General features: G+C 42.9%; 1 protein-coding gene across 1 annotated transcript in view; it reads right to left on the reverse strand.

The window, feature by feature from the left end:
• Positions 1–734: 734 nt before the first annotated feature.
• The window catches only part of LOC134089112 (metal transporter CNNM4), a 28889-nt gene continuing 5334 nt past the window's right edge, over positions 735–24289 (reverse strand). The window contains exons 2-7 of the mRNA XM_062543435.1: positions 20596–20739; positions 20349–20486; positions 18846–19015; positions 11517–11598; positions 5923–6098; positions 735–4642 (exon numbers count right to left, since the gene is read on the reverse strand). Coding sequence (XP_062399419.1) covers positions 4424–4642; positions 5923–6098; positions 11517–11598; positions 18846–19015; positions 20349–20486; positions 20596–20739 — 929 coding nt within the window. The 3' untranslated portion in view covers positions 735–4423. The remainder of the gene's footprint in view (positions 4643–5922; positions 6099–11516; positions 11599–18845; positions 19016–20348; positions 20487–20595; positions 20740–24289) is intronic.

Here is a 24289-nt window from a genome sequence, read left to right on the forward strand (position 1 = left end):
TTGTGCTCAAAGCTAGGGTATGCGGTCATACGAAAGTGGATCTGTTTTAGCGTCGCTGTATCACCATGGTGTCTCATGCTGCCAACCAAACCTGGTTGGGAGCAGGTTATGTGCTAAGTTATAGCTCAAATCGTGAAATCGACCACCCTCTGACCAAACTTACTGACTACTGACCAATCAATTATCTTGAAAAATGAAAGTTATCTCTCGTGTGAAATTCTGTCATACATCTTATAGGTGCAGCTCCACCTCTTCAAACATTTTGAAACTCAAAGGTGCTTTAACTATGTTGCGTGTGCAAATATGTCACTACTATGGACGTGCATACCATACAATATCTGTTGACCATCGATGTTATAGGTTAGACACTAAAAATGACCACATGCATGATTGGTGCCGCCCCTCGAGTTGGGCCAGGTGAAAACCTGGGTGGTTTTGATCCAATTGGAGAACTGTTCATATGTCAGAAATCTTATAGACAGAGTAAAACATATGCATGCATGCATAAATACATACATGCATATACATACATGTGTATCTATGTATGTATGTATGTATGTATGTACAGTATGTATGTAGTCATGAGACCATCTCAGCATATACAGCAGTAATCTACTACTTCATTAAAATGTAAATAAAACAAACATAATGACTAGTGTACTGCCTGTTGGAAAAGGGGTTGGATATGTGAAAGTTAATGATGGAACTTTTGTTTAAAATAAATGACTGAAAAATAACCCTTTCCAATAGAGAAATATATCTCAGGTTTATTATTAACATCTCAATTCCAAAATTTGGTTAAGACAGTAGTTACAAAACATTATATACATATTTAAATTAAAGCTGGTGAGAGAAAAATGGAGGACTGTACATTTGACACCTACAAAAAAAAAAAGAAAAAAAAAGTCACTCCACAAACTCACACAAAGAATGAAAAACATTGCTTTTTTCACACAGTCACATTCTGTTTTCTTAGGCTAATGAACTTACATGCACATGTTCATACTGTTATGGAGTGTCAGTACAAAGAACTGGAGCAAGCTGCAGTAATGTTTCCATGGAAATAGAAAATACAATATGTTCTTTCTTCCTTGAAATTGCACACATAAAACAGCACATAAGTTGGAGACAAGACAATGAAGAAACCAGACAAAAAAAACACACCCACAACAGAAATATTGGCAAATAATGTGATAACGTGATAACCTCCTGTCTTGCTAGAGTGTTTCAGTGAGTAGTGTCTCAGTATTAAGCTATTCTGGAAATAATAATGATTAAAAAAAAAAAACGTCATATGTAAGATTCTGTAACAGCAAGGCTACACCGGCTGTGCAACTGAAGTTTTCCATACATGGAGCATGTGCAGCCTGTTCCACTGATATAAGTGGAAGTTGATTGTTGCAGAACATGCTCCATCAATGGAATACTTTGGTTGCGGAACCCGGTGTAGCGCCGCTGTACGCTCCAGATTTGTTGATCCTCATTATGGCATCGGCTGCAGGGGTTCTAGAACTGAACTCCGAAACATTCCAGTCACATAAACATATAAAACTTTCAAAACTATAGTGCTAGGCCAATAAATAGCACAAATTATTTAAGAGGATCCATTAACTAAAACAAGCAAAACACCAAAAAATTATAATGATAAAAAAAAATAATCATGAGCAATTAAGGGCCCATAACTACAGGCCAGACAGCTATATGGCGATACAGTACCAAAAACATTAAGGCAGAACAAAGCTCACCAACGTACAACACATTATGACTTTTAAGCTTCTGTTTAGGTGGAATGTGTTTACAGTATTGTGAAGACATGGATATGCTCCATTATAAAACTTTCTGTAGACATCTGTATTGTTGGCTATGTAAGAGTACAATAGTGAGAACCAGACCAAATATAGCTGTGCAGAAATAACAAAACAAAACATAAACAAAATGGTCTAACATTTGGTACAACAAAGTTTGTCAAAGCTGTGGTAGACAGCATTTCTAAAAACGTACTGAATTTCATACATTGCACTCACTGTAAAGCAAGAATTTAACATGAGGCAATTCTGCCAGACTTTGGTAGCAAGCCATCCTGCTTCATTTCATCCTTAATATCCAGCTGTTGCACACACACTCATTTTGTTGTCTAAAACCCCTGACCCGTTCAAATCAAGTCTACCCCTACAATTAAAATGGTTATTATTTTAAATCCTCCCCACACTGATTGCCCTAAACAATTTAAAATTGTGCTCAAGAACAAAGGAGCACAAATCAAATCAGTCTTTGTGTGTGATAGCAAAAAAGTGCTTAATTAATCCCCCTTCCCACAAAGCAAGCATAGAGTTTGGATTTTGGTTCCTCCTTAAGCGTGGGCCTGCTTTGTAAACCACACCAAAAAAAAGGGACCTGAACTAGTCAGTGCAAAACCAGACTCTTCTTGTCACGTCACGTTCAGGCCTATGTATGACTCGCAAACCACAGAGTATATATTTACCTAAATTATATTTAAAAAAAAAAAAAAATCGCAGGAGAGAAACTCTAAAGCAGCCATCTTTGTTTGGTATTGCAGCAACAAAATGTCTGTCGGTTGAAACTAAACATAGTAATTGTGACTCAATTGAGATGGGGATGTGTTAGCAATGCAAGGGGAAAAGTGAGGCGTCATAAGATTGGGACGCAGAGCCATGGTCATGTGGCACCTGTCAATCAGGTAATTTGATGACTTGATGACTGCTGTGTCCAGTGCCAAATTTCATCAACGACGATGGTCTATGGGAATGGTTTGAAGTATGCAGACCAGTAACAGCACATGTTGATACTCCATGAAAATTTTTTCATCTGTATCTGTTGCAATGACAAAAAACCTACCAACGACTACGGGGATAAAGCTGAGTGTTAAAACTTAAAAAATAGTGGCTGCTCAACTCCAATCTGACAGGGTGTCGCCGTACTACCCATTTTTTATCCTACAAAATGGCCTGGAAGGATCAGGGTGTGTGTGTGTGTGTGTGTGTGTGTGTGTGTGTGTGTGTGATGAGACTGTCTTTGCAATGGTATGGGTATCTTAACCAATCAGTACCAGGCAGGAATGCTCAGTAGGACAGTTGCGTTAACGAAGAACACAATTAAAATACAGACAGATGTGCAACAACAAGTTACATAACAAACACAATTCTAAAAAATATACAACCTGAATTTTATGCAAAATAAATACAGCATATATATATATATATATATATACTGTATATATATATGTGTGTATACTGTATATACATATACATATACACACACACACACACACACACATATACATGTACATATATAATCTAAGTATTGTCTCATCTTGTTTGGTGTTTTTCAAGTCTGCTGGCTGGATAGCCATTTATCTACCCAAGCAACACCGTAGGCCCTTCAGATAGTTTAAGCTGAGGACAGTCAACCCTCTTCCCCTCCACCCCTTTTGATGTAGTTTACCTGAACTTTTCCCTGACTGACTGGTTACACAATTTTCTATCTCTATTCCAATGGCGGATTCCCTGCCAGTCTTTGGCATAAAAAAAGGAAATCAAAAAAACAAATAATAAAAAAAAGAAAATGGACTTTGACAAGAATACTCTACTTCTCCTGACAGGGTTTCAGAAACACGTTTGTACAGAAAAGCACAGGCGTCAATTTAATCAATATTCTCAAACATGCTGAAACAAACCGTGTTTCGCACACACACATCATTGAAGTGAATGTGCATGAAATTAAAATCTGCACGAATGGGCTATGCCAACACATGTGCATTCACAGATTAACGATACAATGCCACAGAGTCGGCACAAACCTCTTGAAGTCTATGGTCCCAAACCTGACCTCCCACCCCCCTTGCAGCAGATGATCCCCTCTGCCCTGTCTCTGGTTTAAATCAGTTGGCCTGCATGAGTGTCTCCTCAATCTTCTGGTAGAAAAGTTAATAGTAAAATAAACAGCTCTCACATTAGATTTGTAGAAAAAAATCACTGGATTGCAGTCTATAAAATGCACACCCCTGCAGCGGGTTGATGGGGAATGATCAATCTGACTCATTCTCAGGGACTATAATCTTTTCGCGCCGCCTTCATCACACACACACACACACACACACCCACACACACACGTACAGACAGACAGACAGACAATCTTTGGATCAAGCTCATCTAGTCCTAAAATGGAAAAGACGATGCTATAAACCTCAATTAACCCTTTCTCAAATTTATACCCCAACCATTACGCCTTTAGGTCATCAGAGATGAGTCAGAGTCATATCACAATACAACACACCCCTCTCTGAGCGTGTGCGTGCATGTGCATGTGCATGTGCGTGTGTGTGTGTGTGTGTCTATCAGCTCGTCTGCTGTTTCAGAGACAGGATGATAGAAGAGAGCGATGTGTGTGTGTGTGTGTGTGTGTATCACACATTGCTGTCTGTGTGGGCGTTGTGGTTGGTCTGGTGGGTGGGCAGCTGGTTCTGGTCATTGAGAAGGGAGGTGGTCTCGTCGGCCCCTGCCTCCTGCGCCTCGGTCTGGGGCGTGGAGGCCGACTCCAGCCTGGCGTGGCCACTCTCTGGAGACTGCGGGGAGCTGTCTAGTCGAGACGCCATCAGCCCATTCTGGTACTGGGAGCGTGTGATCTGAGCAGGAGGACAGAGGCACATACACATGAGAAACTACAAGCAGGGTTCCCACACTAAGTCAATACAATACAACATACACTATCCACCTTATTCCTTAAAGAGGAATTATACAGGATTGGTGATTTCATCTCTGGTTTCGGTTTCGTTTTTCGTTTTCGCTCGTTTTATGCTTGCATATTTCTCTGCAGAGCTTCCCCGACAGCTTTAGCGTGTATACTTATACATATATAGGCTATATATAAATATATAAATTGCAAGCGTGGTTCTTCTTGTTCCTTACGCGTCTCTGACTTCCAGATGTAAACTGAAGACGATCGCTTATCAGAAAGTTGCAAGGTTGCAATAGCGGATAGGGACACTGGGGGCGGGAGGAAATATTACTGTTTTCGATGAAACTGGTCAGTCAAGCAAAACAACGATCTCTGAGCGATTTTATGACTATGAAAAAGTTGCATAGGGTCTCTTTAACCCGGAAATATGTATCGTTGCGGTGGTTACGATACTGTTTTCAACTTCCGTTCATTCTGTTAACATGTGCGTTCTCCGTAGGTAACTAGATTATGCCTCAACTTAGATTTCTTTCGAAATGTTGACAATTCTGCCCTCAGCATGTATATACTACATCAGATATAGCCGATATAAAATAGAGAAGTTTACTTTTATATGCGTTATGATATGTTAAGCACCGTGAACCGTCACGTTAAAATAGATACAATGCAGCTTCGCCGGAAATAGAAAACCGTTTTCGGTGTCATGGCAACCCCCATTGTTGGCTGCGGAATATCGTGGATACAATGAATAGGCCTATATACTGGCCAATGATTAAAGAGCAGTTGCGTAGCGTTCAATAATCTTTTACATTTTTAAAGCTGGAGATGAATATGTATGCATGGACTTTGTAGTTTTGGAACACTGTGATAACCAGATTCCTCAGACAGAACTACAACAAGTGGAACTAGGCGATGATAGAACCAATTAATGAATGAGCAAACACATTTAAGACGTGACTAAGTGTAGTTTATGACCTATGAAAATCCGGATGTTTTGATGAGTTTTTAAGGCCAACAATTCTTCATAATCATTAAATGTAAGACTTTTTATGACTTTATGACCCCACAGAAACCTTGTCTTGACATACCGCATGTTTGTGAGGACCCTGATACAGAAGTCTGTCTCTAACACACTCACCTTGACCCAGAAGTCTATCTAACGCACTCACCTTAGTGTACTGCATGTTTGAGGACCCTGACGTGGAAGTCAGTCTCTAACGCACTCACCTTGGCATACTGCAGGTCGGTGAGAGCCCTGACGCAGAAGTCGGGGATGTACTGCGGGTTGGCAGGGCTGTTGAGCTGGCTGTTGCTACCGCTGAAGGCCAGGTGGTCAGCGCGCTCGGACAGGCTGATGGAGCCCGAGTGGTTCAGGCCACCCGTGTGAGATGGAGAGCGGAAGGCTGCAACGCAGGCAAGCAGCAATGTGTGAGTGGAACACGCATACGCAAACACATATACACAATAATTATGCACAGGTATGCACACACACACACACACACTTGCTTGAACACAGGCCCACCTACAAACACAAGCACACATTCGTTTGTGCACCTATACACACACACTTGTGGGCAGGCACACACACACACACACACACACACAAGCACACATTCGTTTGTGCACCTATACACACACTTGTGGGCAGGCACACACACACACACACACACACACACACACAAGTATACACACAAGTATACACTCTCTTACCGTATACACAAACACACACAAACACACAAACACACACACAAGTATATACTCTCTTACCGTACACACACACACACACACACACACTTCCTAGACATTAATTATGCACATACAAAAATGATTGGTATAATGATGGCTAAAAGGGCATAGAAAACACACACAAACACACACAAAGCATGACAACAAGGTGAGATTAAACAACACAATGGCTAGGCACATCTGAGGTCAAAAGGTCACATGTACAAAATCAGAGATGAGAAGCACAACTAGCATAGCTAGTGAGGCATGGAAATGCAGGAGGATGGTGCAATAAAGACATGCATGGACACACACACACACACACACATATATGAATGGACAAAATGAAACAGAGAAGGATCATGAACAAGATGAGAAAAACAGAGAAGGAGTGACAGAGAACACAACCACTCATGTCCTCTGTGGTTATAAAAATGACGCTCCAACATGAGCTGTGGGTCTCTGACAATGGTCATCTCACTAACTGCCACTAGAGGTCCCCATACAGATGCTTCATATTAGGGCAGTATCAATTTCATGGTGAAAACTCAACTAGTAGTGAACTGGTGCCTATGAGACCTGAAGGGCAGAAAATAAGTACCCTTGCTAGACCTGCAGTCAACTTTAACTTCAGAATGTGCATGTGGTGTATTAACATGTTTGGACCATAATACAGCCTTCTAGTCTAAGGATGGCTGCCTCGGTACTTCACTCTCTAGTACTTTGTTTGTTTTTGTGCGTTTATCATGTTTTCTGCAATATTTATACATAGCCTTATTCTACTGCCCTTCATTCTATTCTTACTGTACGGTTCAGTCTTTTTTATTCTTTTAGCAAAGGACGCTAAAACACTAAATGCAGCACCTCCCTTAAAGGGACACTTCACCGATTAGCATTAAGCTTTGTATCTGTAGGAAACCAGTCATGTTTTCGAATGGTCGTGCATCATTCCCTCAGTTTGCCTTGAGATGGGAAAAATACGGATTTCAATGAAACCCATGAATAGGACTTCCTGCTATCAATTATGTAAAATGATGATTTTTACATCATTGAAAGCAGGAAGTCCAACATTGAGATCCGTATTTCGTATACCCATAGGGATGAGGACTTAGCATTTCCAATGAAGTTACACCAGAAAGAGTCTCTCCTGTCAGCCAACCACACTAAGATATCCAGTTCATTTCCTTTGCCTGATGGTGGTGAATGTGGTGGTTAGACTAGCCTACTGCTTAACTAGCCTGAAGCAAGCCACAATGGTAGTTTTGTGGTCACAAAGGAAGTCATGGGATGGCTGACACACACACACACACACACACACACGCTGGGGATTTCCCAGATGTCTGTGCCACCTGGCATCCACTTGGCAGGTTGTGAGTCACACACACAGACAGCAAAGAGTTGCTCTCTCTCCTCCCCATGACTTCCTGGACTCGCATGAAGGAGGAAACGCATACCTCTGCAGACGTGGTCTGCGCATAGTGGGGACTAGGGATGACACAAATTTTGCCATCTGCCTTGCAGAAGCACCAGCAGTTTGTGTCTCTATGATCTTGTGCGCATTGTCAGGGCTGAGATGAATCCACAACAGCAGGGGGAAAAAAGGTTATATGTCCGTGTTGGCACTGTGCGAAACCATGTCTGCAAAAGTATCCTGCCAGGCTATACAGGGCACTGAAAGATTCCGTTCGTGGAGTGTCCGCTGCAACAATTGCCTTCTACAGCAATCAATGGATCACTGGCTACACCAGACGAGATAGCAGAATGTACAATCCAAAAAAATGAAATCAGTCTTCTAAAACTGTTGATGTTTTCCGCGAACGGATCACTTCAGTTGTGGACCCAGTGTAGCCTGGCTGTAGGGGTCACCTATGCTGGCTACTGTCCACTGATGATGGGGGTGTTGTGATGGTTGATTTGTGAGGTTAGTGAGGGAGTTAGAGTGGGTAAAAATGAGCGATGAGCAGTTCTGTTTAGCAAATGGAAATGGGACTGACTAACAACAGGAAGAAGATGGCTCTAGTGCTGTATAATCACAATGATGTGCTGCAAATTATTTCCCCTTCAGTGAAGAGCCCTGACCCAGCCTTTACTAAGCCGTCTGATGACTTCCATTTCCATTTTTTCATTCAGCTGATGCTATTATCTAAAGTGATGCATAATATTCACGCTGCAGTGCAATAGGAGTAACAGTAAATGCTAACTTTGTGATGCCAACCCTTCAGCAGTTTTCAGTTTTTCAACATTCTAACAGAAGATTCTTAAGCATTATCGCAAGAGTGGGAGTGGTGTTGTTGGCCAATATCACCCAAGCTCAATATCGCCACGGCGAACCACAGCTGTGGCGATATTGAGCTTTAGAATCTTTGGGTGTGACTGTACAGACAATAGTGGAGTGGATGGTAAACAGAATATTGAAAATTGTTTGCCAACGTTCACATTTATTTGCAAATTTGAACGCACCTCAGGTCTAGCCCTGGCACGGCTCTTCTGTTCTGCACTTCCATTGCCAGGACAGAGAGAGATGTGGCTCAAAATGAGCCAACCCCATTACAGAGTCATCTGACTAGTGCTAGTAATAACAGGTGCGTTAGCAGCTTCACTCGGGTCCAGTGCATCATTCTCCAACATGCAAAAACCTTTTAGGTGAGTTTGTCGCTAGATGCATCTGTGGATTAGTTATATACAGATTTTGTGATAAGTATGTATGATCAGTAAAATGCACATTTTGCACACAATTTCAATGTAATAACTGTCCACGTCAGAAGACATGACTTTCTTTCTGCCTTGTGAAGATGGGAAACTCAGACCACCATGTACAGGCAAACCCAGGCATGGTCCGCACCTGGAATTCCAAAAACAATGTATTCAACATGACCAAATGTGCCTAAAATCAATATATGACCATGTACCGTATGTTCTAACCAGAGCTCTCTCTGCATTGGCTGGCTGAATCAGGGCTCAGAGTGGAGGATGGAACCAAACTACCACTGCTCAAGCTGGCTACCTCTACTGTTAACGCTACGCGCTGGTCCCCCTCCCCCTCCCCCCAAGCAAAACTCATGGTTAGGACCCCCAGACATGCCGGCGTTTACCTGGCAACCAAGAGAACAGAGCACCCTTAGAGAGGAAACGAGGACGAGGGGGGACCACTGAGTGACAGACAGAGACAGACAGATGGACAGAGAGAGAGAGAGAGAGAGAGAGACAGAGACAGAGAGAGAGAGAGAGAGGAAAGAGAGAAGGGGAAGAAGGGAGCACATCCATGAGACTGACAGAGGACATAATGAGGAAAGACAGAGAAAGTGAGAAGAAAGAGTGAAAGAGAATAAGGTGTGGGGGGGGGGGGACAAAGCACAAAAGACAATCCATAGAAACAAGGTAGAAAGACAAGACAAACAGACAAAACAGATACACTCAAACAACTGTCAAGACAGACAGATACGGGCACACAAACAGACCCACACAGGGAAGAATGACACTTTGAGTAGGTCACAAAGATGGAAAGGGGGGGGGGGGGGGGTCATGTATGTGTGATATTATTACAATGTGCCCATCGATCAGTTGGAGTACAGTAACAGTATAATCATATCAGTCCGGTTAGCAAAATGACACCTGAATCTGAGGACTGAGTCTACCTCAGAGTCATCCTGATCAGGGGGCAGACTGTGCCATGATGCTCATGTCATCATAAAACAACCAACCGTTGAATCACTGTTGGCGTCCGTCCACTAGGGTGGGTAGGAGGATCAACAGCACGGAGGGGAGGGGAGGCACGCACACGCAGCAGTGGAGGCTGCTGGGAAGGTTGGGTGAGCCGAGGGGGGAGGGTGGGGATAGGGGTGTGGGTGGGTGTAGGGGTTGATCAAAGAACAGACTACATCCTTTACCATGTACCTGAGGGTGGAGCTTGGTCACCTGAGAGACAGCGAGTGAGTAAGCGAGCGGGCGGGCGAGCAAGCGAGAAGGCGAGGAAGGAGAGAGGAGAGGGGGGAAAAAAGCAGAGAGAGAGACACAGAGAACTGAGAGGACGAGAGGCGAACGACAAGAGAGACACACACATTACACATACAGAGATAAAAAGAGACAGAGAAGCAAAAGGGCAAAACATTCACAAGGCGTACCCCCTAATGGCCTTGGGGACCTTGCACTGATGTGTGAAGAGAGAGAAGGGGTAAAAACAAAACATAAAACGTAACACAAAAGTTATTTATTAACTATAAAAAAACAAACACTTGAGGCTTAAAATCAGATTGAAAGTCCCTCAATGAGGTCCTTCAAAGGCATCCCCACTAATAATACAGTCACTGTGTCACACTTAGTGCTGGGATTATGCTTGGCACCTAATGGAAAATTACTAATCCAAGACTATTTTTAGCCTGATTTAATTCTCATCAGAAATAGGACCCTGTGAGGGCTAAAGAGAGAGAAAAAATCTGACGACATGCTTGAGGCAATCAACACCAGTGGGTGTCATTTAGCAATAGCATCACATGAGAGGAGCTTCCAAATTCACGCTATTATAAACTCCTGTACTCCACAGTAGTTACAGTTATATAGTTACATTCCCAATGTCTAACTTTCATTCATATGTACTGAAAAATACATGATACATTCATGTGCATTATATATGTATGATATATTACATGTATTGAGGAAACAGTTGTACTTTTTCTGTAGCCATACTGCAAATCAACCTCTAGGTGGCAGCAGCGAAACAGGCATGCTCCACTGCCGGAAGTAAACAGTAATGTTATAACTGGGCGAGTTGATAAGTTGATGAACTGAGCTGATGTGTGACTGCTATATTAACCCGGCTCTGATTCCTGTTGCTGTGGCCATATGAAAGAGAGGCATAAGGCCCTACTATATTTTACACACTGGATCGGTCATACCACCTGACTGCCTGTAAAGTGGTTATTTTTGTCACCCACTGATCTTCTGCGAATGGCGTTTATTGCTTCGACAACAGTGTTAATTTGTTTTTACTTTGGTAGAGCCATCAAAAGGCATACAATTACCACAACAACATTGAAAGCATAATTGCCTTTGCCTTTACTTTGTCAAACTGACGTATTAAGTTGTGATGTTCTACTCACCCAAAGCCATGACTCCGTAGAAGGAGAAGGGTCCGGTCTCAAACTTCATGTTCTCATTTCCAGCTTCTACTTCCACACGACCCTATGGGAGAGAGATCCATGCATGTGTCATAAACAAACAAACAAACAAACAAACAAAAAATACACACAGTGACACTCAAAGATGTTCAAATGCAACATTAGACTATCACACATAAAATGTGTGCATGTATTGGGCGGGCATATTGTGAAAGGTATGGACGGAGTGTTTAGTTTTATCAAGATATACAGACAGACGCACACACACACACACACACACACAGCCAATGTTTTACTGTAACGCCTGACTCTCACACACAAACACACCCAGTGTGTTTTTTGAGCGTTGTATTTACTCATGTGAGAGCATGGTGTGTTTGGTTTGATCTAGAGCTTAGGGGCAGAAGGCCGAGGATCTGCCCAGGAATGTGAGAGGGACAGGGGCGGCTCGAACCGACTAATCCCCCTCCAACTAGGAGAACATCTGCAAGTCACATCTTTTCATTTGTGGTAGAGCGAGAACAAGTGAAAGACAAGAGGAGAGAGAGAGAGAGAAACTCTAAGAGAAATCATGTTTGAGTGAGAGCGTGAGCGAGAAAAGAGAGAGAGATCACTGCCTAGTCGACCAATAACAGACATCCATCTTTAAACCTGGGCGCTAATTTGTGTTGCCAACTCGCCATCAGGGCGTCTCAACCCCAAATACCCATGTCTCCCTCCCTGCTTCCTCATTCCCTTGGGGTCTTCATCCCTCTTCCCCTCCGGTTCTCCCTGTGTAAGGGGGTGCGAGGTCGGGGGGGCTGAAGGGGTCTAGCTTACACAGTGAAGGACACTGCATTGTCATCATACCTCCCAGCTATGTGGAGGGACTTACCATACCAGGGACATAGCAGATGGCACGTGTTTATGTTACTAGGGAGTAGGGTGGAGTAAGGGAAAGGCAAACCCAGCAGAGGGGGTGGGGGTGTTCAAAAGGTTAAGCTTAGATTTCTGTTTGATAGGTTTGAACAGCTCGTTGGGAGAAGTCTGTACAATGAATCACCATTATAGAAGTGTCCGCATACAGATGAGTAACCATGTACAGAGATGACGACATATCCTGTACGTCACTCTACCCGGGTCTTGACAACAGTTTTCTTCACCTCCAAAGCTGACTACCCAGCTATCAGAGGATAGAACACAGATTACAAGGACAAGTTCCAAATATAACTTTTGGGTTCATCTACAGGACAGGTAGAGAATGCTTATTATTCCACTAGAGCGCATACAGAGCTCACTTATAACAGTATATCCAGGAAAGGCTATGTACATGTATCTACCTACCAAGCACCTGTGTATAACAAAAAATCCTTTGTCTTTTTGTCTTTCTTGAAGACCTCTAGTTTTTGTAGTTTTTACTAGTTTTGTAGTGTACTTTTGTTGTACTACACCGGCAATTATATGTGGATAATACCAAAGTTCCTACATTACTCACTTTAACCCTCTCTGATAGTACTATGAGAAAAATGTACGGACTTCTTAACAACTTTCTCCCAAATTCCCATACTTTTCTAGCCTGACCCACTCGTCTAGATCTTCTTTCAGGGAGATCTAGTCTGGCAACTTATAGTTCATAACCGTTTCCCTCAGACAAAAAAAAACGTTTGGCCAATCAACAAGAAGAGGGGAAGCCGAAACGGAGACTTATTGTGTAGAACAGAAGCAGCAACACCAGCAAACATTGCAGTTAGAAAAATGCATAAATGTATTTACAGCAAAGGTAAACCCACATACATTGTTTGCTGACTGTTTATGCTGTTCATTGTCAGTTTGTAAAGTTAAGTAACATTATGAATCTCTGATCAATGTGATTGGTAAGACTAAGACTAAGATTGGTTTGACTAATGATGTCAAAAATAGTGCCCGTCGCGTTGCAAACGTTTCCCAGTCGAGAGTTCCCCGACTCTATTCACGTTGTGAAAGAGTTGGGTGGGGCCAGGTTGATTCTTTTCCAATTTGTTTGGAAAACGGTCATTCATTATTCAATAGTGTTCCAGACGTGTACGGCCACCCTGTGTACTATATGTTCACATGGCATGAATAAGAACGATCTGTCAGCACGGTGCTAAATGTCAGTAAAAAAACATGTGCAAAGGTCCACAAGTAGACCAACGCAAACAGCAAACGGCGGCTCATCTTGAAGGAGTGAAAATAAAGAGCAGAAACAAACGGTGTGAAAGAGTGAAAGGCATGGCAGGAGTGGCATGGAGGGCAAAGAAACAATAAAAAAAAAAAAAAGAAAACGATAAAAAGAAAAAAATCATGGATGAAGGAGAGGGAGGAGCTGCACGTGATGATCCCAGTTCAACCTGTTTTTCTGGGCACTTCAGATCAATCAGGTGGTGTCAGACAGTCAGTGACACTGCATGGACTGAATGACAGGTAAGGCAGGTGCTTAGTCTAGCTCAGAAGAGGGATTCTGTTGGTCAGACACACAAAGGGGATGAGTGTCTACATCCTTACATAATCTACAAACACCCAGAATAAAAAAAGAAAGATTTATTGAACACTTTGTTGTGCATGTTCTATTTCTTAGAGCACTTGAGCTAAACTGTGTATAAGCTAAGCTATGTATTCTATATGATCCTGGAGTAACAGAAGCCTCTGAAAGTCACAGTCTCTTTATTTTCAATGCAAATCAGAAAACATTATCTAATACTCAATCCACCAGGCCATACAAGATCACCAACTATTGCTTCCTGCAATGGTGAAATCTACTGGAAGTTAGCATTGCATGCTAAGAACACAAACAAATCTTTACTTGCCAGCCTGTCATTTAAAAAATACACACATTAGGTGACTACAACCATGTGTATGGATGAGCACATGAAAGACAGTTATGTGTTGGAATTATTCTGATTCAGTCTTGAGACAGTCTTGAAAAATTTTCACACACTGAACTCAACCTGAACTACAAGTTGGGTTCGTAAACTTCATTTTTAAAGGAAGTGGTTGCTTTAAGAGAGGGGCCTTGCCCACTGTTCATGTTACATGTTAACGTGTCAAATGACAACAATTCATTCTTTCACCTGACTGCTTGTCTTGCAGGCTAAGGTGGAGTGGTATGGGGTCAAGGTTTAAGTGTATTTGTCAATCATACACAGAAACACAAGACACTTGTGTTAATGAATGTGAAAGATCTTTTCTTTTGAGGTAACACAAGGCATCTTTGATGGAAACTTTTCTTTTCTAAATTCAGCATCATAATTTCTACAAAACTAAACTAATATAAAAAGCTTATTTCGTCCTATCAGTCCATCACAAAATAAGCTCTATTACTAATCAGAGCCACTTCAAACTATCCACCGGCCTCTTCTCCGGACAAGTGGATCTCAAAAGAGGAAATGCCAACAGGTCACACTTCTTCAGGAGCTGACGTGACGGACAGCCAGGCCATTTGGTCAAATTGCCTGGGAAAAGAGCTGATGCATAGCTCGGACACAGTGACCGAGGGAGATGACGTCTTCCCCTGAGTCACTTAAGAGGATGAGGCAGTGACTCAGCCTGGGTCTCACAGGACGGCCATGGTCCACTCCGGTCCTCTCGCTAACATGCACGTAATGGCTACTTAATACTACCGTTAGTTCATTTGTTTGTTTGTTTTCACATACCACTATGTTGATGCAACATGTTGCCCTTCGAAAAGGGGTGGGAATATACAGTCACAGGACTTGGGTGTCATGGTCCATTTGGCACACATACTTTCATTATGACTACCAATATTGGCACTACCTAGTAAGGAGACAAACCACTAAAAAGTATTTTTGGTGCTTAACAAAAAAATTTAGACTTTAGCTATTATCCAAAAATAGACCCTGGGGGTTGTACTGTAAGAATACCAGATTTGCCTTTTAACAAGGATGACCACAATGCAGTTTTCTTAAAAATAACAGCAGTGATATACTGCCATTCACCCATTTGTTTCCCTTGCCCTCCTTCTCTAATCTCCTTTCTTCTATCCACCATCAGGTCGGTTCGGGGATGCACCAAGGGTTGAGCAACTCAGTGAGTGCCAGGATGGCCATTCACTTTGGCCTCATCAAAAGACTTTCGCCGCCCTGGAGACCCACCAAGCAGCCCAATTCTGGCCCAGATCTGGCCTGCGTTTCAGCCTGGTCTGTTCCAGGGTCCATGCCAATCAATCTGCTGTGCTTTTAGTCTCTGCTGTGCTTTTCCTTTCTGTCTGTCTGGCCGTCTGTCTGGCTCCTGAACCTTTCAACCTTTGAGGTCTTTTTCTCCATGTTCACCTCTCCCTTCTCCGACAGCTGTCTCAAGGCTCTCATTCTCTTTACCTGCTGTCCCAAAACCTGCTCTGATTCCATCTCTACATCGATCTGCTATTATTCCCACCGTGTCTTCTCTTTCCAGCTCTCCCACCCTCTCGTTTTTCCTTCCTCGATCTCACCATCTCCGGTTGCGAGAAACAAACAGAAGAGCGGGGAGGAGAAGTCCCCAAGTGAGGTCATCTCTTGTCATTATGACTGAAGAGGGCTCAACACTGAAGTGCATGAGAAATGGAAACCAACAACAATGGGCTGCTTTTCCATATCTGCCCCTCCCCAGTGAAGCCACACACACACCTCATAATTACATAATTAACTGAACTCCTACTACCAACTTGAATGTGACACAGTAAGAACACCTCTGTAGGTACAAAACAACCCCCCCCCCCCCCCAACTCTAATACCTATGCATGGAACATTCTGTTCCTGGCATTTTCTCATGCTGAGCACATACCATTGTGATGATGAAGGGGGAATTGGGGTGGGCTTGTTGTGCTTAATGATAACTGGATTTGTGTCTCAGACTAATGACTGTTTAGATGGATGCGGTGACACATCAGACCGTGGGAAGACATCAGGGTTCTGGGGTAGCAGAGTTCAGAGTGTGGAGATGGGCTGCCTGGAAAGCAGTCTGACTGAAGCACTCCGCATATAGCCACAGACTTGAGTGTACCATCACTTAAGTTGCCACACACATCAGCGCCAATCTTTGATTTTTTTTTTCCCTGACAAGCATTCGATAAACGATGGATTTTACTGAGCATCATCAACAAAAATAGAATTGAGCTGTAATGGACACAGCGGCAGCAGCAGAGTTCGATGCTGGTAAAATGGCACAATTGCAAACATGTTTAGATTTTTTGACATTTTTTTTTATGTCTGTATGTATCTACTTGTATTTGTATGTACCCTAATGCAATATGTTGTGTGTGCTTTTTATCTGGACTTTGAGTCTGTACATAAAGTTAAGCTCATATACAGTACACTGGGACAAAGGAAAATGATTAGTGTGTCTCAGCTCATAAAATGTTGTCCTTCCTCACACTGTATATCTAAATCACAAAAACCCTCTGGTGCTAATCACAATCAAACTGTTAAGATGACTTTGACATTCCTTTCCTCTAAATATTTAATAGCCAATTTCACATTTCCTTGCCTCTGTGCTTTTACTACGCACAATGACAATACAGTTGAATCTAATTTGCATAGGCATCATATCTCATATCATAAAAGCAGAATTCATAGCAGGGACAGGCAAGATTTGGAGGGTTAGCTTCAGCCAGTTAGTATCCCCTGGTGTCTGACATGCATCGACAAGTGGAAGAAGTTGGAACGAACGTTAACAGGGTGCTTAGCCTTCTCCAAAATACAAGTTCCATTCTACAAATATTCCCTGTATTTAATATTTTCGTACAACTGATTACATTTCTTGTACATAACCTGACCTTTCATTGCGTTGCCATGTTACTATGAGCAAAACGTCCAGACGTTTCCAAAAGACTTTCAATCAAATGTCCACGTCTGGAAAACAGCAATTCAGAGGAGCCCACGCTTTTCCTAGATCTGTGCAAGCCAAGCCCCATCTTTAATGCTCCCGTTTACCAGGGGCTGCCACCAACCCATGCTATTTATGACCCCGTTCGGCCCACTGCAGATTAGGGGGAGGGATTAACACTGGCAAATGCAGGTGATTGACAGCATATCCTCTATCCCCTTCATGTGTCTGCAAATGGGATCAATTAGAGCAGAGCAAGGTTGACCCCACCATAACCCCTAACGCCCAGGGCACTTCACTCTCCCCTCTCCGAATCTCCAAGTGACTGCTTGACACTCCTTAGTAACGTTAACCATAGCCTGACTATCCTATAATACATATCAAACAGCTGTGACACCCGAAGGCCCCAGTTTAAACAAGTTTACTTTACCCCCCCCCCCCCCTCCCCCCCCCAACTTTACAAGACTAGATCTTCCACTAACAAACGCACTCCTCACCATGACAACCTTCTGTTAACCAGTGAACCCTCCCTGGATCAGATCAGTCAGGCTCATAGCCAAGGCTGTACAGTGCTACATATATGTTGCATCTAACATGTGCTACAAAAAAAAATATATATATATCAGTCTGTGCTAAGGATGATTTACCAGCTTAGCAACGGTTGCACCTTATCTCAAATGTTTCCTACAGTACAGCCTACAGAATTGGTGTTTGTAGTTACACAGTGATGCTAAAGATTGTGAGCAGCGCTATAAAACTATCAACCTCTGTAGCACCCGTGCTATGAGTAAAACAAGTTATCATACAGCCTCTGCCCTCCCACTGGCAAGATGGCTTAGAGAAGATGCCGTTAACCACGAGCTTGCTGGTCTTGGGCCAGCGTGGTTTTTTTTGCCAAAAACAAGTGTCTCCTGAGAGCCCTAATACTGACAATGGGGGTTTACACCCAAGTTAAAACCTGTTGACTGTAATGCCTTGACTCTGGATAGACAAGGCCAAGAAGCACTGATACAGCTGAATGACTTCCTCTCCACACCGCCTACGCTGCCTAGGATATGTTGTTAGCAACAGTGCATTGCATAATTTGCTCTTTAACCTATTGCATTAGATAAGGGGTTAAAATGGAAAACAAACACCTTATTTAAACAGATACTCGTGCAGTGCATAGAATCAACACCCTGTGCTATCAGGCTTGGGATGGGCAGGTCCGGGTTCCATCTTTATATGCTAACAAATCGTGTTCTAGAACAGAACCAAGTCGTTTTGGTTTTCAAAAAGTTGTTCTCATGTCATGAGCATTTTTTTTTTGTTGCTGTTGAGTATACATTATATTGCTTTGTATCAAACCTGATCCAGGTACCTGACTCATGTCAAACATCCAGTATAATTTCATCTCCTTTCATTCAAGCCCAGCTTGTTTCAATTGAGATTTTTTACAAACAAAGCAACTCTCAACACAAACTGTCCAATGTGAAAGGTGCCTGCTTAGGTTACCTGCAAGATGAGGATGAAGTAGTCGACAGCTTTGCCCCTCTGGTAGATGTAGTGCTGTAGCGAGCGCTTATCATTCTCGTTGAACTTGATCTCCTGGATCACGTCTGCGTGCTTGAGGATTCTCAGAAGAACCTTCTCCGAGATCTGGTCTGGGCTGAACAGGCCCACCTCTGGGTATTCAAGAACAGAATATAGTTATCCCTCTTACCTGCTTAGAAATGCACCACATTTTATTTTGTCTCACCATACTTGGTCGTGTGACTACTCGTGTAACTGTATGCTAGCTAAGTGCTGTATTTGTATGCTAGCTAAGTGCTATCAAAGTTGTGCCGCGTGCCAGAGCCAGTGAGTGCACGCATTGAAATGTGAGAGGTATGGATCAGCTTGTCTTACTTAAGGGAATAACATAGTTTAATATGAAAAAACGGTGAAGTGTTCCTTTAAAGTTTATCAGTTATAATCACCTTATTTAACACACTTTAATCGGTCATACTCCTGTGCTCAACTGAACCTCTTTATTGCCTGACTGAACCACTGTGTTGCAGGTTAAAGCACTAACCAATGTTCCTTATCAAAACACATAACACTTACTGTACTTGCAGCTACATTTCATAGGAGCTTGTCCTCTGCCATGTTTATCATTACAATACATAATAACACGGCACGCCATTCTTAGCATATGCCATGTTTTCTCTACGCTCCCTTCCCCCAAAGATGCTGCTGTATGTAACCCAACACCTGCCCTTAACCACGTATAATGCAATCACTTTGCTCCTCGGTGTTAATGGCTTAATGACTGTGTTGTTGTTTACAGTCACCTTGGCTGCATTATCTGCTATATACACTATATACTTCTAACAAGCCATAATCACTCAATCACTGCAGCTAAGGGGACGTTGTATACAGCATACTGTGACATTTTGGGTGTTGCATGTGTGGTATGTTTGATTTCTTTTTTTTTTTTTTGTCTGCCCTGGTGTCCCCAATCAACTTCAACTACCACAACTACAAATGTTTAGTTTCATTACATTGTAATACCATTGAGAGAAAGAACAACAATACCAACAAAACAACGCAGACAAAAAAAACATTGTAGAAGAAATTGAGCTAAATAAATGTATGTTAGTGTATAATGTTTTAATGTATTAAACTTTTTAAGGTCTAAAATACATTTTTATTAGATTTTAGACTTTTTTTTTTTAAAGACCCTATGGAAGCCCTGTGCATAATATGTAATGAGCTTCTGTGCTCAGCACATCTGTGCTTTGAACCTACATTTGTCCCACAGGAGCCCATACACACAACAGGTGTATTGTCATTTCTCACCACACCCCTTTTTCGGGGGAAAGCAAACAGCTACCACGTGGATCAACTCCATAGGTTTCCATTCAAACCGAGCGGTCTGCTTTCCCCTGAAAAGGGGGCGGGGACGTGCAACCGCAAATTCAAAGTTCCCGAACGTGCCGGTTTAGCATATAGAGGCCGAGCCCAACCCTAACGTACCTGTGGCAAGGAAGCGATGTGCAGCCAGCAGCAGCTGGGGCGAGATCTTAACCTTGGACTCGCTCTCGTGCTTGAAGGCGGAAAAGTCCCTCTTATTCTTGTTGTTGGGGTCCACTTTCTTCCTGGTGCGGTTGTCGGCTAAAGACAGACACACACAAACACAGATAGTATGGTGTATGAGACATGCAGACAGAGCAACCCCCTATCCCCCAATAACTCCATCTTTCAAATGTTTGTGGTGACTCACTGTATTGGTCGGACTCGTCAAGGATCTCAGACTTGATGATCTCTTCAATGACGTCTTCCAGTGTGACGAGACCCAGCACCTCATAGAAGGGATCTCCCTCACCCTCGCTGTTCACCTTCTGGACGATGGCCAGGTGAGATTTACCTGCAGGGGATCACATCACACAGATCAATCACTATCAGTTAGATTTACATTTACAATTGGCATTGTGGATACTCAAAACCATAGACCAATCAATCACTCCTCTTGGCCAATCAACATTATTGATGCTAGTTAGATTTCTAGATAAAAGACCTATCTCTACGGAACCATCCTCAATCTTAACCTTATTTTGAGAGCGCTTTGTTCAGGTGTTAATTGTTGCTAGGTTATGGTCATGGTGAGATATCCGTTCAACTTTTAGAACAGGGTTTTCAACATTCAGCGCTCGGAGTGCCTCGGGGAAAACACGGTGTGCCCCAAGGGCTTTTTATTACCGAGAGCGCTGAGCTCTGTGATTTCCGGCACTCTTGACACTTTTGACGCTTTCGGTCTGAACGCCCAGTTACGACTATTCATGTGAATTAAGCTATATACTGCAATTCAAGTGTGAAGTTCCACACCCCTCTTGGGAAATATTTAGCCTACCTGTATGAATTAATTAATGTTACATTTTGAATGAATACTAATACAATGAAAGCCATTTCATTATATATTCATTTGAAACCCCTGTAATGAAATATAATGAAACCACTTTCATCTTCCCACCCCTTGATGGGCCTTTTGAGTTGACTGTATCAGACAGTGCATCGTCTCATTGGGTTATAAAACACCTGATGTGTCGTGACCCGACACATGACTCGTTCCTGAGCACTAGTCTACAAGGGCTCCCCAATGAAATGTCCTGCAAAGAGTCCTACAGTACGTCATTGTACTCCTATATCCTTTCCTTATAAAAAAATAAAACAAAACAATTCTGCCATTGATGGTGTGTAACAACAAAACTCCATATGCATTTAACTTCTTCCCTTCAAAGAGCGTAGAATCCATTATTAGTCCAGTGCACACATATCCTGCATTGATGTCTACTGGGATTGACAGAACAAAAGGAAAAAGAGCATCTTCTCAGGCGTCTGTGTGTATGTGTGTCGGTGTGTCGGTGTGTCGGTGTGTCGGTGTTTCCTACCCAAATCTGAATCTTAAACTCAAAACATCCAATGCCAAACTTCCCAAAACAAGACCTGGAATTGGCTTGGTTGAGATCAATTTCAATGTCAATCTCTAATTTGACTGGTTGCATTTGGTTTGAAAAAAATACTTTCAAGATGACTTTATAAAGGATGATATTCGCCAACTTCAAGTACTGACTTGTCTATCTATCTAACCCCCCTCCCCTTGACTGTGCCAGGCTACAACCACAGACATGATTGCACACACACACACACACACACACACACACACACACACACACACACACAAGTTGGGCCAAGCACACCAGGAAGGCTGCTGAGCTGGTGTTTTGAGTGCGTTGGTGATCTCACATAGACCGATGTGTTGCAATGAAACCACGTCACAGAAAACTGATATGCTTTAAGTGTACATGTTCATGCCCACTCAAGTCAATGATGTAACACACACAGTATGACAGAATGAAATGCACACACAGACACACACAGCACTGCTTCTGATTCTTGTTTAGTCATGCACCCCTAGGCTACCAGAATAGAGAGTCCTTTACCTACTCCATTTGCTAGAAAGCAGCCTTCTTTTTTTGGTCTGGGTTTGGTAACTGCATGTAAGCTTAACTGTTTGTCAACAAGCACATTTCACTTTGGACATTCAAAACCAACAAACGGAAAATGTTATGACTAAGACCAACACACAAACGGGAAACTGGCTTTGAAAAGGAGATAGAGAGGGACTCAGAGGAGAGGGAGCCAGAAACGGACATAGATCAAGTTTCCTGATTTGATCTACCTTTCTGATAGTATGCTATTTTGATTCTTATTTGAAATATTTACTCTTTTTTTATTTTTTATTTAGGCCTAATAATTATTCTTCATTTAACTTTCTGTCCCATTCATAGCTTGTTGTTTAGATGTAAGCCTAGTTCACTTGTTTAATTGCAAAGCACTTTGACTCAACCTCCTGTTGTTTAAAATGTGCTATGCAAATAAAATGACCTTGATTTTGACCTGATTTGTGGTGACATCCCTCACAGACTAGTGTGCGACTCAGCAAAAATAAAGTGATGACAGAGACAGATGCCAGGAGGGAGGAAGAGAAAGGAAGGAGAAGAGTCAGAAGAGGAAAAGACACTTCAGAAAGTCCCCAGACAGCTCATGCAAAGAACTCCCTTCCCTCTATGATTCTATAACTGCAAAGAAGCTTACGTCACCTCCCACCAACCACCAACAAAAAAACACATTGAAACTGAGGAAATAGAACCTGAGCTGTTACCATAACAGCCAAATGCAGAACACAAAGCTAAACAACAGCACACCACCAGGAGATTAGAGTTCCTGCGCACGCACGCACGCGTCCCTACAACCCCTCGCCACCACCACAGACACACAGATGCATCGTCTGGTAGGCCAGATCACATGACTGACTCCCCTTATGTCAGAGAGGAGGTCAAATGACTCTTCTCGTGTGTGTGCGTGTTTAGGGGGGGATTGGCGGCATGGTTGCGGAGTCTGCCAGCGAGCGGGAGCTAAAGAATGTGAGTGACTCAGCTGCAGCCACAGCAGCAGCACACCTGAGGGGCGCAACCCCGCCAGAGCTCCATAAGAATAGCACACACACACACACACACACACACACACACACACACACACACACACACACACACACACACACACACACACACACACACACACACACACACACACACACACACACACACACACACACACACACACACACACACACACACACACACACACACACACACACACACACACACACACACACACACACACACACACACACACACACACACACACACACACACACACACACACTTGCTCTCAGGCCCAGCGGGGTGGTGGCCCAGTCACAGCACATGGGCGCTCTCTCTCCTGACCATAAGCTCCCCATCTAGGCTCTAGGTCAACCATCCTCACCTTAAAACAACGCAAGTCAAACTCCAGGAAGTTGAATCAAAACCAAAGTCAGACAAAAAAAGAAGAAGAAGAAGAAGAAAAAAATAATAATAGGGAGATCCTGGTCTTGGCTTGCAACAGGCTGCCTTATCAACATGTCGGTTGAGAAATCGTTTTACAGGCCCTGTTGTTAAAGTGTGTGTGTGTGTGTGTGTGTGTGTGAGTGAAAGCGTAGAGAGCATAAGAACACAGAGAGGAGGGAGTGGCAGCAGCCCAACCCAGACTGGGTGCAGCGACATGCCACTCTTCAGGTAGGGTGTATGTGTGTGTGTGTGTGTGTGTGTGTGTTCACAGTGCCAAAGGGCACTCGCTGTGTGAGGACACATGACACAAAGGATCATTTCTGATGGGGGTGGAGACTCAAGGACCACATGCACAAAAGAGACTTCTGCAAAACTACAGAGGGGGAAGTGAAGAGCCACAAAACAAACAGGCATATTACTCTGATTCCCATTTTCAACAGTTTTCTGTAAAGTGCACAGCAGTGTATTGCATTGTCTTATAAGTTTCTATACAACGTATATTTATTGGCACTGTGTTAAGTGTTTTAA

Source organism: Sardina pilchardus, chromosome 8, assembly GCF_963854185.1.
Source record: "Sardina pilchardus chromosome 8, fSarPil1.1, whole genome shotgun sequence".
Taxonomy (NCBI): Eukaryota; Metazoa; Chordata; class Actinopteri; order Clupeiformes; family Clupeidae; genus Sardina; species Sardina pilchardus.